General features: G+C 53.4%; 1 protein-coding gene across 1 annotated transcript; it reads left to right on the forward strand.

Moving 5' to 3' along the window:
* The first annotated feature begins 1,796 nt into the window (after window positions 1-1,796).
* LOC123946378 (PE-PGRS family protein PE_PGRS33-like) lies at window positions 1,797-11,140 on the forward strand. The gene is made up of 8 exons (XM_046011813.1): window positions 1,797-1,824; window positions 2,381-2,479; window positions 4,591-4,626; window positions 4,923-5,021; window positions 7,543-7,581; window positions 8,435-8,533; window positions 10,645-10,680; window positions 10,977-11,140. The coding sequence occupies exons 1-8, from the start codon at window positions 1,797-1,799 to the stop codon at window positions 11,138-11,140; spliced, it is 600 nt and encodes a 199-aa protein (XP_045867769.1).
* The last annotated feature ends 2,188 nt before the right edge of the window (window positions 11,141-13,328 follow it).

The raw sequence follows: 13,328 nt of genomic DNA on the forward strand, positions 1-13,328 counted from the left end.
TTCTCCGGGGTGTGGTATCTTGCCCACAGGGCAAGCTCTGCGGTCCGAAATCTCATGTGTGTTAGGGAGCACGTCAGGGATCCTCCTGAAGCTGCCCTTGCAGGCATTTCTATTGAAGAACACGAGAACGGGCACAGCAAGAATGGCCAAATAGTGTCGGTTTCCGTACAAACGAAAGGGATCCTTCAAGGGATCCTGACGCCATCGTGGTAGCTAGAAAATTAATTGGACTCCAATGTGTGACGGGTTTCGAGAGACTTGAGGGCCCAGATTCAAGATGGGTCCCTGCGATCCCCATCTCCAAAACACCAAACAGAAAGAGAGAGAGAGAGAGAGAGAGAGAGAGAGAGAAAAGGGGAGCCCGTTGCCTCGTTATCCCCATCCATCATCAGGAAAGCCCTCGACGTGTGTTTTCCCACTGATACGCTCCAGACATTTGCAGTGTGTCCTCTACCATCTGTGGTGAGGCACCGTGTTCCCCTTCACCCTGTGTGGATCAGAGCCCGTTTCGATGGGGCCATTTTGCAGAAGAGTTGATTGTGTCCCACGGGATCATGCTGCCTTGATTGAAGGGTTGTTGTGTCCAATTGGAAGGAGCTCAGAGGAGAATCACTGAAATGCCCCAAAGGTGAACTTTCTCCTGGGAAATGGAATCTGCACCAAAATGGTCGGGAGGATCAGGGCCTATCCTGCTGCATCCTTGTCCTCTTGAGAGTCTCTTGGGTTCAGGGTCAAAGAGTCTTTCTCCTTGACCCTCACATGCCGATGAGCAAGACGTGTCCATTCCACATCCTGTGAGCTTGTGATCAGTGGGAGAAGATGCGATGTGTATTGGTCTGTTGGTGGAGTGTGCCTGGCCCGGCCTGGGCAGGTCTTGTCAATTAAAGCTTGACACTACCTTTGAGAATGCTCACATCCACCTTCTCTGACACTCCTTAACACATGTATCCTAGAGATGGTGTGAAGCATTCGAAGAAGGACACGGTAGTACTGGCGTGATGTTCTCTTCTCTGGTTCTCTGGTCTCAAGTACGACGTTTCCATCACTAGGAAGCCTGGGTGCTACAAAAACGACAAGAGGCGGTTCATGATGCGCAGGGGCGGCATTGCCAGAGAATGCCCTATGAGTTTCGGTCCGAGGGACTGGATGACTTGGATTTCTGTCCCAGCCTTGTCAGTGACCAGAGCCATCTTGCAGAAATCCCTTCTTTTTCCTGAGGCCAATTCTGTTCTCTCGTTTGTTTTTTTGTTGTTGTTGTTTTGTTTAGTTTGGTTTTTGTTTTGTTGTTTTCCCTTTGTGGGGACAGAGCAAGAGGGGCAGAGGGAGAGGGGCAGGGAGCATCGGAAACAGTCTCCACACCCAGCTCGGAGCCCAACCCCGGGTTTCATCCCAGAACCCTGAGATCATGAGCAGAGCCTTAACACAGAGGCTTCACCGACTGAGTCCCCAAGTGGCTCCTCATTTCTTTCTGTCTTTTCAGGAACAGCTCGAGGTCCCCAGACTGAACGTTCCACTACAGGTTCGTATATTATGTCAAAACTTCTTGTGGGCCAAGAAAAAAATAAAGAAGAGAAATAGTCTAAGACTGAAGGTTATGTGGAACTTTGGGTTGTTGAGTTAGAATTTGTATGAGAGTATGGCTTTGGAGAAAACCCGGCAAACAAGGAATTGAAGGAGCTTTGCCTATGGATTTCAAACGTTGTCCCCAAAGACTTAAATCTCACTTGGTTTGGACCGGATCAGAGGGACGGTCTTAAGTAGGGGGTCGCCTTTGTCTTTCCTCCATCTCACCTCACATGAATATCATCTCTCTGACAGAACTCGGTAACTTCACCCGCCACATGTAAAATAAATAAATAAATAAATAAATAAATAAATAAATGAATGAATGAATGAATGAATGAATGAATGAATGAAGAGGTGGCCTAGGATAAGAGAAAAAGGTGCCTCTGTCTGAGGATATATTTTGGTCTCGTAGGTGTTTTAAGTGGAAGGGTACCATGAGCTCCGTCCTGTCATTTCATCATTGTTCCTAGCTTCCCTGAGGGGTATCGTGATGGGGGCGAAGGTTCCATTTCTTTGGAGGCAACGTCATGGAGACCGATAGAGGAAGACCTAGCCTGACCCAGTTTGAGATGTGGAAAGCATGAGTGTGGCAAGGAAAGCAGCAACCACCCCAAGAAGGAAGTAGCAAGGAGGATAACAAAAAGTGGAGGAAAGTTATATTAGAACAAAATCTTAGGGCAGTCTGGACGGAAAGTCGCTAGAAGAAAGTCGCTTCCCTTTTCTCTGGGGGGAACTGGCGGGAGAGGTACATTCCCCTTTGGGAGTCAAGGGCAAGTGTGTTTGAAATGACAAGTTCATTCTCCGGTTTTCTCAGGTGTTGCTGGACGTCCAGTTTCCACGACCGTCAATGCTGGCAGCCTAGGCAGCCCTGGAGTGGGCCCCGCCTTCACCACCGGCCATGGCCCCATACCAGGTAAAGCCAGTTCCCAACAACGGAGCCCTTGGACGCCTAAGCACCTGGTTTCAGGCGGTGCTGCTCAGTACAATAGCGTCCAGACTAACAGACATCTGGCCGGTTACCTCGACTGGTGATAGCACGTACCCCCGTTTTCAGCAGGTTTTTCCGTCTTTTGTGCTTGCTCTTGATGCTGTGGTCGTTGCGGTCGTTCTCTTGACCCTGAAGAGAAAGGCCCAAGGGACACAGGCTTCAGAGGAGGCGAGACCAAGAAGCGATTGAAAGGCCATGTCTTCCATAGCGTCCCTGTCCCAGTCGTCCTGGATTTCACGCCAGGACCCCTTGGAGAGTCTTGGATAGGAGGGGTGCCAAGGGAGCTGATGGCGTTGGGATGAACTTCAGTAACATGTCAAAAGGAGCGATTGCCCTGGTCGATGGCACTTCTTTGATGTCCATGACATCAACTTTCAAATGATGCCTGAAGCTAAACGATGGGACTCAAATCCCATTGAGAGCGTGGCCAATGGGCGTCTTGCCTCCCAGAAGGAAGCAAGCAATGAAAGGTCTCAGGAGAGGTAGAGACCAGATTAGAACCGCGAAAGCCCTTCTGGCCTCCTCTGGCACGGCTCCACAGTGGTGGGATCTGTGCGATAGGGCATGCATCTGTGAGAACCCGATGACGGCGTGCTGGTCCTTGTGCGCCCTGGACGGCACTGGTGGTACCGTGGGTTTCAAGAACAGAAACGTGAGGGCCGTTGCGCAGGTAGAGCTGATTTGGAGTCAAAGCCAACAGTCGTGTGTTCACGCTGCCCCGTCGGGAGCGAGGCAGTAACTTGAAACGGCAGTCCAGTTTCCTCTGCTCGCGGTCCCGCCTGCCCGTGGCCTCGCTCAGCTGGTCCACGTGTGCCACCTAATAGCTGCAGTCGTCCTACGTAGCTCACCTTCCTCGAAGCCAGAGCTGTTCAAAGAGTGGTTCCCAGACCAACAGCATCTCCCCTCTCCAGGGAACTTTGCAGAAATGCCAGTGTCGCGGCCCCCGTGCCTAGAATCCGACACTGTGCTAGAGGAGCCCAGCAAATGGTGGGAAGAAGCAGTCGAAGGCCGCGAAGCCTGTCACACTTGGGACCATTTGCAGGCTTTCGCCGGGTCCGGTCCCCCCGACAAACCCTCAGTCGGGAACCCACCACAGGGGACTTCCCCAAATTCAGCTTGCCACCCTGTCTCTCCACTCCTTAAAAGCCCTCAGGAGTTCCGGTCGCTTTCGGCAGGAACCAAAAGTCCGTCCCGGACCACGAGGCATCCTCTCTTTAGTACACCCAGGGGGACTTGCCTTTGTGTGTTGATCTGTGGACCCACGGCCCAATGATGTTTAGCTACCTTTGTGTTGGCCTCGCAGATGTCCTGCCGTCAGATTTAGGGGGCAGATACTTCTGGGCAGAACGTGGCCAGCACATGAGCCTTTGGTAGGGGAAAAGATGGAATCTGCAGCAGCCCAACATCCGCAACTTGTTGTGCTTCGAGTTAGACTCGGGAATTTGCTGAAGGGCGAGGGGACTGAGCGTTTAGTGTCTAGGTTCCCAAATCGGGGCCAGCGTTCTTGGGGCACGATGACAGGGGCATCAGCTAGGCCTTGAGGCAGGCAGGCGGTCGTAGGGAGAGGGGCTTGGAGCAGGGCCCCTCAGGGTTTGGTCCACAAAGGAGTGCCACCCGGAAGCTTTCGCTCCTGGTCCATGCTACGCTACGAGGGGAGTAGCAATTTGACGCGGGGCTTTTCCCTCTGTTGAGGAAAAGCTGATGGTTTCTTTGGGTTTGCTGTGTCAGGTGTCCTTTCTGGACGTGTACGGCCCTTTCCCAAAGAGAGCCTCCCCCTAGGGCCGATTGGAAACCGTCGAACATGGCTCCCTTAGCACACGTGCCCTGGGGAACAGCGTGAGAGTCGAAAGTCCAGGGTGAGGCTGGCAGGGTTCGGCTCCTGGATCTGCGGCCCACTACCTGGGTGACACGGAGCAGGCCCCTGAGCCCCGACTGCACAGCGGGAGCCCTCATCGCGCCTGCCGGGGAGGGCTTCTGTCAGAGCAAATGCACTGATTTCTGCCCAGGGTAATGTGGAGTGTGCTGTCTCTTTTCAGGAGGAACCGGCAGCCTGACTGCAGCCACCAGAGGAGGTAAAGAACACAGCACGCCCATGGAGCCTAGCCCAGGAGCGCCAAGCGCAGGGAAATCAGACAAGTCAGGATTGGCCCTTGAGCACCTATGTGGTGGCATTGAACGTGACACAGGGCGAACTCACGATTGAGCTGTGGGTGGTGTGGGACGGATAGTAGCTATGTAGCTGCAGACACCCTAGGAGTCCTTGAAAGCTGCTGGGGTGTGGGAAGCCTGACTTCGGTCCTGTCCGGGAAGAGGGATATGCAGAATCCTGCCCGTCTCGAAGTAACACGTTTCCCCGTTGTTGTGTCAGGGACCGCAGAAGGTACAGAGGGCTTCACAACAGCCGCAGGGAGTGAGAAGACAGGTGGAGGTTCAGCTGGCCCAGGCACAACCTTGGGAGACAGCGCAGGTATGGAAATAGAAGGTGGAAAGCATCTTCTTCCTGACGGGCGGGAAGCTGCCGGTGGCTTCTGAGGGAGGGGTTCCTAGTCAGTTGGTAGTGCCCGTCCTCTTGTCCTGGTTTGTGTGGGCTTCTTCTGGGCAGTGTTTCTCGGGCCTCCGCGCAGACGTGATGGATAGCGGAGCGGCGTGTGGTCTGAATCGCCAGATTCCTGCCTCTGGACCGCTGAGCCTGAGTCTGGATGGGCATGGGGTCATACTTTGCCCGTCTGGCTCCAAGTGAGAGCTGAGGCCAGACAGGAACACGTGCGTGAGGCTGTTCCACGAGCCACTGTACGGCAAGTGCTTTGAAAGCAGAGGGCAACCCCGTGTGTTGTGCTCCACCAAAGCTCCTGGTAGAGAGTTGGTGTCGGTTTGGAGTGGGAGCAGGGGATGGCCATGCGGTGAGACCCCTGGAGTCCCAAGCACTGAAAGGCAGGTGGGAGTGAGTTGAGAATGTCTTTCCGAGGCCAAGGCTTGTGTAAGTCACAGGGGGATTTCTGGGACATAACGATGTGAGGTCTTCAAGTGCATTTCGCCTCTTCTCCAAAAGTCAGAGTCTCAGAAGGGCACAGCGAGAGGTTCTGTAGGAATTCTGTGGGCAGCGGGAGTTTATTCTAAGAGAGCATCCGTGACTGAAGGGAAGGAAGTGCATCAGGGTAGGTATGCTGTCGAGGCTGAAAACGAAGGAAGTGGAATCCCTTCTGTTCTCCTTCCCAGCTGTCCGACCCTCGCGGAAGGCTTCGCACGCCTCCGCCATCAGTTTTCTCCTTCGTGGAGGGGGAAGGACATACCCTTCCCTTATGGGACCTGCGCACAGACGCCCTGTGCTAGTGCCGCCTAGTGTGAGACCCAGGAAGTACACAGTCAAAGGCCCTCTATGGCCACTAACCTTTGGAGGGAGCATCATCCACTGTGGACATGAGTTTCGATTTTAGCCAAGGAGCTGGAGGCTTTCAAGGAAGCGGAAGCACAGTACTTCCTAGGTTAAAATCACCTTTCGGGGGTATTTTTCTCCGGGGTGTGGTATCTTGCCCACAGGGCAAGCTCTGCGGTCCGAAATCTCATGTGTGTTAGGGAGCACGTCAGGGATCCTCCTGAAGCTGCCCTTGCAGGCATTTCTATTGAAGAACACGAGAACGTGCACAGCAAGAATGGCCAAATAGTGTCGGTTTCCGTACAAACGAAAGGGATCCTTCAAGGGATCCTGACGCCATCGTAGTAGCTAGAAAATTAATTGGACTCCAATGTGTGACGGGTTTCGAGAGACTTGAGGGCCCAGATTCAAGATGGGTCCCTGCGATCCCCATCTCCAAAACACCAAACAGAAAGAGAGAGAGAGAGAGAGAGAGAGAGAGAGAGAGAAGGGGAGCCCGTTGCCTCGTTATCCCCATCCATCATCAGGAAAGCCCTCGACGTGTGTTTTCCCACTGATACGCTCCAGACATTTGCAGTGTGTCCTCTACCATCTGTGGTGAGGCACCGTGTTCCCCTTCACCCTGTGTGGATCAGAGCCCGTTTCGATGGGGCCATTTTGCAGAAGAGTTGATTGTGTCCCACGGGATCATGCTGCCTTGATTGAAGGGTTGTTGTGTCCAATTGGAAGGAGCTCAGAGGAGAATCAGTGAAATGCCCCAAAGGTGAACTTTCTCCTGGGAAATGGAATCTGCACCGAAATGGTCGGGAGGATCAGGGCCTATCCTGCTGCATCCTTGTCCTCTTGAGAGTCTCTTGGGTTCAGGGTCAAAGAGTCTTTCTCCTTGACCCTCCCATGCCGATGAGCAAGACGTGTCCATTCCACATCCTGTGAGCTTGTGATCAGTGGGAGAAGATGCGATGTGTATTGGTCTGTTGGTGGAGTGTGCCTGGCCCGGCCTGGGCAGGTCTTGTCAATTAAAGCTTGACACTACCTTTGAGAATGCTCACATCCACCTTCTCTGACACTCCTTAACACATGTATCCTAGAGATGGTGTGAAGCATTCGAAGAAGGACACGGTAGTACTGGCGTGATGTTCTCTTCTCTGGTTCTCTGGTCTCAAGTACGACGTTTCCATCACTAGGAAGCCTGGGTGCTACAAAAACGACAAGAGGCGGTTCATGATGCGCAGGGGCGGCATTGCCTGAAAATGCCCTATGAGTTTCGGTCCGAGGGACTGGATGACTTGGATTTCTGTCCCAGCCTTGTCAGTGACCAGAGCCATCTTGCAGAAATCCCTTCTTTTTCTTGAGGCCAATTCTGTTCTCTCGTTTGTTTTTTTGTTGTTGTTGTTTTGTTTAGTTTGGTTTTTGTTTTGTTGTTTTCCCTTTGTGGGGACGGAGCAAGAGGGGCAGAGGGAGAGGGGCAGGGTGCATCGGAAACAGTCTCCACACCCAGCTCGGAGCCCAACCCCGGGTTTCATCCCAGAACCCTGAGATCATGAGCAGAGCCTTAACACAGAGGCTTAACCGACTGAGTCCCCAAGTGGCTCCTCATTCCTTTCTTTCTTTTCAGGAACAGCTCGAGGTCTCCAGACTGAACGTTCCACTACAGGTTAGTACATTATGTCAAAACTTCTTGTGGGCCAAGAAAAAAATAAAGAAGAGAAATAGTCTAAGACTGAAGGTTATGTGGAACTTTGGGTTATTGTGTTAGAATTTGTATGAGAGTATGGCTTTGGAGAAAACCCGGCAAACAAGGAATTGAAGGAGCTTTGCCTACGGATTTCAAACGTTCTCCCCAAAGACTTAAATCTCACTTGGTTTGGACCAGATCAGAGGGACGGTCTTAAGTAGGGGTTCGCCTTTGTCTTTCTTCCATCTCACCTCACATGAATATCATCTCTCTGACAGAACTCGGTAACTTCACCCGCCACATGTAAAATAAATAAATAAATAAATAAATAAATAAATAAATAAATGAATGAATGAATGAATGAATGAAGAGGTGGCCTAGGATAAGAGAAAAAGGTGCCTCTGTCTGAGGATATATTTTGGTCTCGTAGGTGTTTTAAGTGGAAGGGTACCATGAGCTCCGTCCTGTCATTTCATCATTGTTCCTAGCTTCCCTGAGGGGTATCGTGATGGGGGCGAAGGTTCCATTTCTTTGGAGGCAACGTCATGGAGACCGAAAGAGGAAGACCTAGCCTGACCCAGTTTGAGATGTGGAAAGCATGAGTGTGGCAAGGAAAGCAGCAACCACCCCAAGAAGGAAGTAGCAAGGAGGATAACAAAAAGTGGAGGAAAGTTATATTAGAACAAAATCTTAGGGCAGTCTGGACGGAAAGTCGCTAGAAGAAAGTCGCTTCCCTTTTCTCTGGGGGGAACTGGCGGGAGAGGTACATTCCCCTTTGGGAGTCAAGGGCAAGTGTGTTTGAAATGACAAGTTCATTCTCCGGTTTTCTCAGGTGTTGCTGGACGTCCAGTTTCCACGACCGTCAATGCTGGCAGCCTAGGCAGCCCTGGAGTGGGCCCCGCCTTCACCACCGGCCATGGCCCCATACCAGGTAAAGCCAGTTCCCAACAACGGAGCCCTTGGACGCCTAAGCACCTGGTTTCAGGCGGTGCTGCTCAGTACAATAGCGTCCAGACTAACAGACATCTGGCCGGTTACCTCGACTGGTGATAGCACGTACCCCCGTTTTCAGCAGGTTTTTCCGTCTTTTGTGCTTGCTCTTGATGCTGTGGTCGTTGCGGTCGTTCTCTTGACCCTGAAGAGAAAGGCCCAAGGGACACAGGCTTCAGAGGAGGCGAGACCAAGAAGCGATTGAAAGGCCATGTCTTCCATAGCGTCCCTGTCCCAGTCGTCCTGGATTTCACGCCAGGACCCCTTGGAGAGTCTTGGATAGGAGGGGTGCCAAGGGAGCTGATGGCGTTGGGATGAACTTCAGTAACATGTCAAAAGGAGCGATTGCCCTGGTCGATGGCACTTCTTTGATGTCCATGACATCAACTTTCAAATGATGCCTGAAGCTAAACGATGGGACTCAAATCCCATTGAGAGCGTGGCCAATGGGCGTCTTGCCTCCCAGAAGGAAGCAAGCAATGAAAGGTCTCAGGAGAGGTAGAGACCAGATTAGAACCGCGAAAGCCCTTCTGGCCTCCTCTGGCACGGCTCCACAGTGGTGGGATCTGTGCGATAGGGCATGCATCTGTGAGAACCCGATGACGGCGTGCTGGTCCTTGTGCGCCCTGGACGGCACTGGTGGTACCGTGGGTTTCAAGAACAGAAACGTGAGGGCCGTTGCGCAGGTAGAGCTGATTTGGAGTCAAAGCCAACAGTCGTGTGTTCACGCTGCCCCGTCGGGAGCGAGGCAGTAACTTGAAACGGCAGTCCAGTTTCCTCCGCTCGCGGTCCCGCCTGCCCGTGGCCTCGCTCAGCTGGTCCACGTGTGCCACCTAATAGCTGCAGTCGTCCTACGTAGCTCACCTTCCTCGAAGCCAGAGCTGTTCAAAGAGTGGTTCCCAGACCAACAGCATCTCCCCTCTCCAGGGAACTTTGCAGAAATGCCAGTGTCGCGGCCCCCGTGCCTAGAATCCGACACTGTGCTAGAGGAGCCCAGCAAATGGTGGGAAGAAGCAGTCGAAGGCCGCGAAGCCTGTCACACTTGGGACCATTTGCAGGCTTTCGCCGGGTCCGGTCCCCCCGACAAACCCTCAGTCGGGAACCCACCACAGGGGACTTCCCCAAATTCAGCTTGCCACCCTGTCTCTCCACTCCTTAAAAGCCCTCAGGAGTTCCGGTCGCTTTCGGCAGGAACCAAAAGTCCGTCCCGGACCACGAGGCATCCTCTCTTTAGTACACCCAGGGGGACTTGCCTTTGTGTGTTGATCTGTGGACCCACGGCCCAATGATGTTTAGCTACCTTTGTGTTGGCCTCGCAGATGTCCTGCCGTCAGATTTAGGGGGCAGATACTTCTGGGCAGAACGTGGCCAGCACATGAGCCTTTGGTAGGGGAAAAGATGGAATCTGCAGCAGCCCAACATCCGCAACTTGTTGTGCTTCGAGTTAGACTCGGGAATTTGCTGAAGGGCGAGGGGACTGAGCGTTTAGTGTCTAGGTTCCCAAATCGGGGCCAGCGTTCTTGGGGCACGATGACAGGGGCATCAGCTAGGCCTTGAGGCAGGCAGGCGGTCGTAGGGAGAGGGGCTTGGAGCAGGGCCCCTCAGGGTTTGGTCCACAAAGGAGTGCCACCCGGAAGCTTTCGCTCCTGGTCCATGCTACGCTACGAGGGGAGTAGCAATTTGACGCGGGGCTTTTCCCTCTGTTGAGGAAAAGCTGATGGTTTCTTTGGGTTTGCTGTGTCAGGTGTCCTTTCTGGACGTGTACGGCCCTTTCCCAAAGAGAGCCTCCCCCTAGGGCCGATTGGAAACCGTCGAACATGGCTCCCTTAGCACACGTGCCCTGGGGAACAGCGTGAGAGTCGAAAGTCCAGGGTGAGGCTGGCAGGGTTCGGCTCCTGGATCTGCGGCCCACTACCTGGGTGACACGGAGCAGGCCCCTGAGCCCCGACTGCACAGCGGGAGCCCTCATCGCGCCTGCCGGGGAGGGCTTCTGTCAGAGCAAATGCACTGATTTCTGCCCAGGGTAATGTGGAGTGTGCTGTCTCTTTTCAGGAGGAACCGGCAGCCTGACTGCAGCCACCAGAGGAGGTAAAGAACACAGCACGCCCATGGAGCCTAGCCCAGGAGCGCCAAGCGCAGGGAAATCAGACAAGTCAGGATTGGCCCTTGAGCACCTATGTGGTGGCATTGAACGTGACACAGGGCGAACTCACGATTGAGCTGTGGGTGGTGTGGGACGGATAGTAGCTATGTAGCTGCAGACACCCTAGGAGTCCTTGAAAGCTGCTGGGGTGTGGGAAGCCTGACTTCGGTCCTGTCCGGGAAGAGGGATATGCAGAATCCTGCCCGTCTCGAAGTAACACGTTTCCCCGTTGTTGTGTCAGGGACCGCAGAAGGTACAGAGGGCTTCACAACAGCCGCAGGGAGTGAGAAGACAGGTGGAGGTTCAGCTGGCCCAGGCACAACCTTGGGAGACAGCGCAGGTATGGAAATAGAAGGTGGAAAGCATCTTCTTCCTGACGGGCGGGAAGCTGCCGGTGGCTTCTGAGGGAGGGGTTCCTAGTCAGTTGGTAGTGCCCGTCCTCTTGTCCTGGTTTGTGTGGGCTTCTTCTGGGCAGTGTTTCTCGGGCCTCCGCGCAGACGTGATGGATAGCGGAGCGGCGTGTGGTCTGAATCGCCAGATTCCTGCCTCTGGACCGCTGAGCCTGAGTCTGGATGGGCATGGGGTCATACTTTGCCCGTCTGGCTCCAAGTGAGAGCTGAGGCCAGACAGGAACACGTGCGTGAGGCTGTTCCACGAGCCACTGTACGGCAAGTGCTTTGAAAGCAGAGGGCAACCCCGTGTGTTGTGCTCCACCAAAGCTCCTGGTAGAGAGTTGGTGTCGGTTTGGAGTGGGAGCAGGGGATGGCCATGCGGTGAGACCCCTGGAGTCCCAAGCACTGAAAGGCAGGTGGGAGTGAGTTGAGAATGTCTTTCCGAGGCCAAGGCTTGTGTAAGTCACAGGGGGATTTCTGGGACATAACGATGTGAGGTCTTCAAGTGCATTTCGCCTCTTCTCCAAAAGTCAGAGTCTCAGAAGGGCACAGCGAGAGGTTCTGTAGGAATTCTGTGGGCAGCGGGAGTTTATTCTAAGAGAGCATCCGTGACTGAAGGGAAGGAAGTGCATCAGGGTAGGTATGCTGTCGAGGCTGAAAACGAAGGAAGTGGAATCCCTTCTGTTCTCCTTCCCAGCTGTCCGACCCTCGCGGAAGGCTTCGCACGCCTCCGCCATCAGTTTTCTCCTTCGTGGAGGGGGAAGGACATACCCTTCCCTTATGGGACCTGCGCACAGACGCCCTGTGCTAGTGCCGCCTAGTGTGAGACCCAGGAAGTACACAGTCAAAGGCCCTCTATGGCCACTAACCTTTGGAGGGAGCATCATCCACTGTGGACATGAGTTTCGATTTTAGCCAAGGAGCTGGAGGCTTTCGAGGAAGCGGAAGCACAGTACTTCCTAGGTTAAAATCACCTTTCGGGGGTATTTTTCTCCGGGGTGTGGTATCTTGCCCACAGGGCAAGCTCTGCGGTCCGAAATCTCATGTGTGTTAGGGAGCACGTCAGGGATCCTCCTGAAGCTGCCCTTGCAGGCATTTCTATTGAAGAACACGAGAACGTGCACAGCAAGAATGGCCAAATAGTGTCGGTTTCCGTACAAACGAAAGGGATCCTTCAAGGGATCCTGACGCCATCGTAGTAGCTAGAAAATTAATTGGACTCCAATGTGTGACGGGTTTCGAGAGACTTGAGGGCCCAGATTCAAGATGGGTCCCTGCGATCCCCATCTCCAAAACACCAAACAGAAAGAGAGAGAGAGAGAGAGAGAGAGAGAGAGAAAAGGGGAGCCCGTTGCCTCGTTATCCCCATCCATCATCAGGAAAGCCCTCGACGTGTGTTTTCCCACTGATACGCTCCAGACATTTGCAGTGTGTCCTCTACCATCTGTGGTGAGGCACCGTGTTCCCCTTCACCCTGTGTGGATCAGAGCCCGTTTCGATGGGGCCATTTTGCAGAAGAGTTGATTGTGTCCCACGGGATCATGCTGCCTTGATTGAAGGGTTGTTGTGTCCAATTGGAAGGAGCTCAGAGGAGAATCAGTGAAATGCCCCAAAGGTGAACTTTCTCCTGGGAAATGGAATCTGCACCGAAATGGTCGGGAGGATCAGGGCCTATCCTGCTGCATCCTTGTCCTCTTGAGAGTCTCTTGGGTTCAGGGTCAAAGAGTCTTTCTCCTTGACCCTCACATGCCGATGAGCAAGACGTGTCCATTCCACATCCTGTGAGCTTGTGATCAGTGGGAGAAGATGCGATGTGTATTGGTCTGTTGGTGGAGTGTGCCTGGCCCGGCCTGGGCAGGTCTTGTCAATTAAAGCTTGACACTACCTTTGAGAATGCTCACATCCACCTTCTCTGACACTCCTTAACACATGTATCCTAGAGATGGTGTGAAGCATTCGAAGAAGGACACGGTAGTACTGGCGTGATGTTCTCTTCTCTGGTTCTCTGGTCTCAAGTACGACGTTTCCATCACTAGGAAGCCTGGGTGCTACAAAAACGACAAGAGGCGGTTCATGATGCGCAGGGGCGGCATTGCCTGAAAATGCCCTATGAGTTTCGGTCCGAGGGACTGGATGACTTGGATTTCTGTCCCAGCCTTGTCAGTGACCAGAGCCATCTTGCAGAAATCCCTTCTTTTTCC

Source organism: Meles meles, chromosome 7, assembly GCF_922984935.1.
Source record: "Meles meles chromosome 7, mMelMel3.1 paternal haplotype, whole genome shotgun sequence".
NCBI classification, from domain to species: domain Eukaryota; kingdom Metazoa; phylum Chordata; class Mammalia; order Carnivora; family Mustelidae; genus Meles; species Meles meles.

Bases quoted from the DNA above. Each gene is read 5' to 3' on its own strand.
- LOC123946378 (XM_046011813.1), top strand. From the start codon at position 1,797: ATGAATATCATCTCTCTGACAGAACTCG. The intron at 4,627-4,922 runs GTAAAGAACACA...TTGTTGTGTCAG, and splicing joins GACTGCAGCCACCAGAGGAG to GGACCGCAGAAGGTACAGAG. The intron at 10,681-10,976 runs GTAAAGAACACA...TTGTTGTGTCAG, and splicing joins GACTGCAGCCACCAGAGGAG to GGACCGCAGAAGGTACAGAG.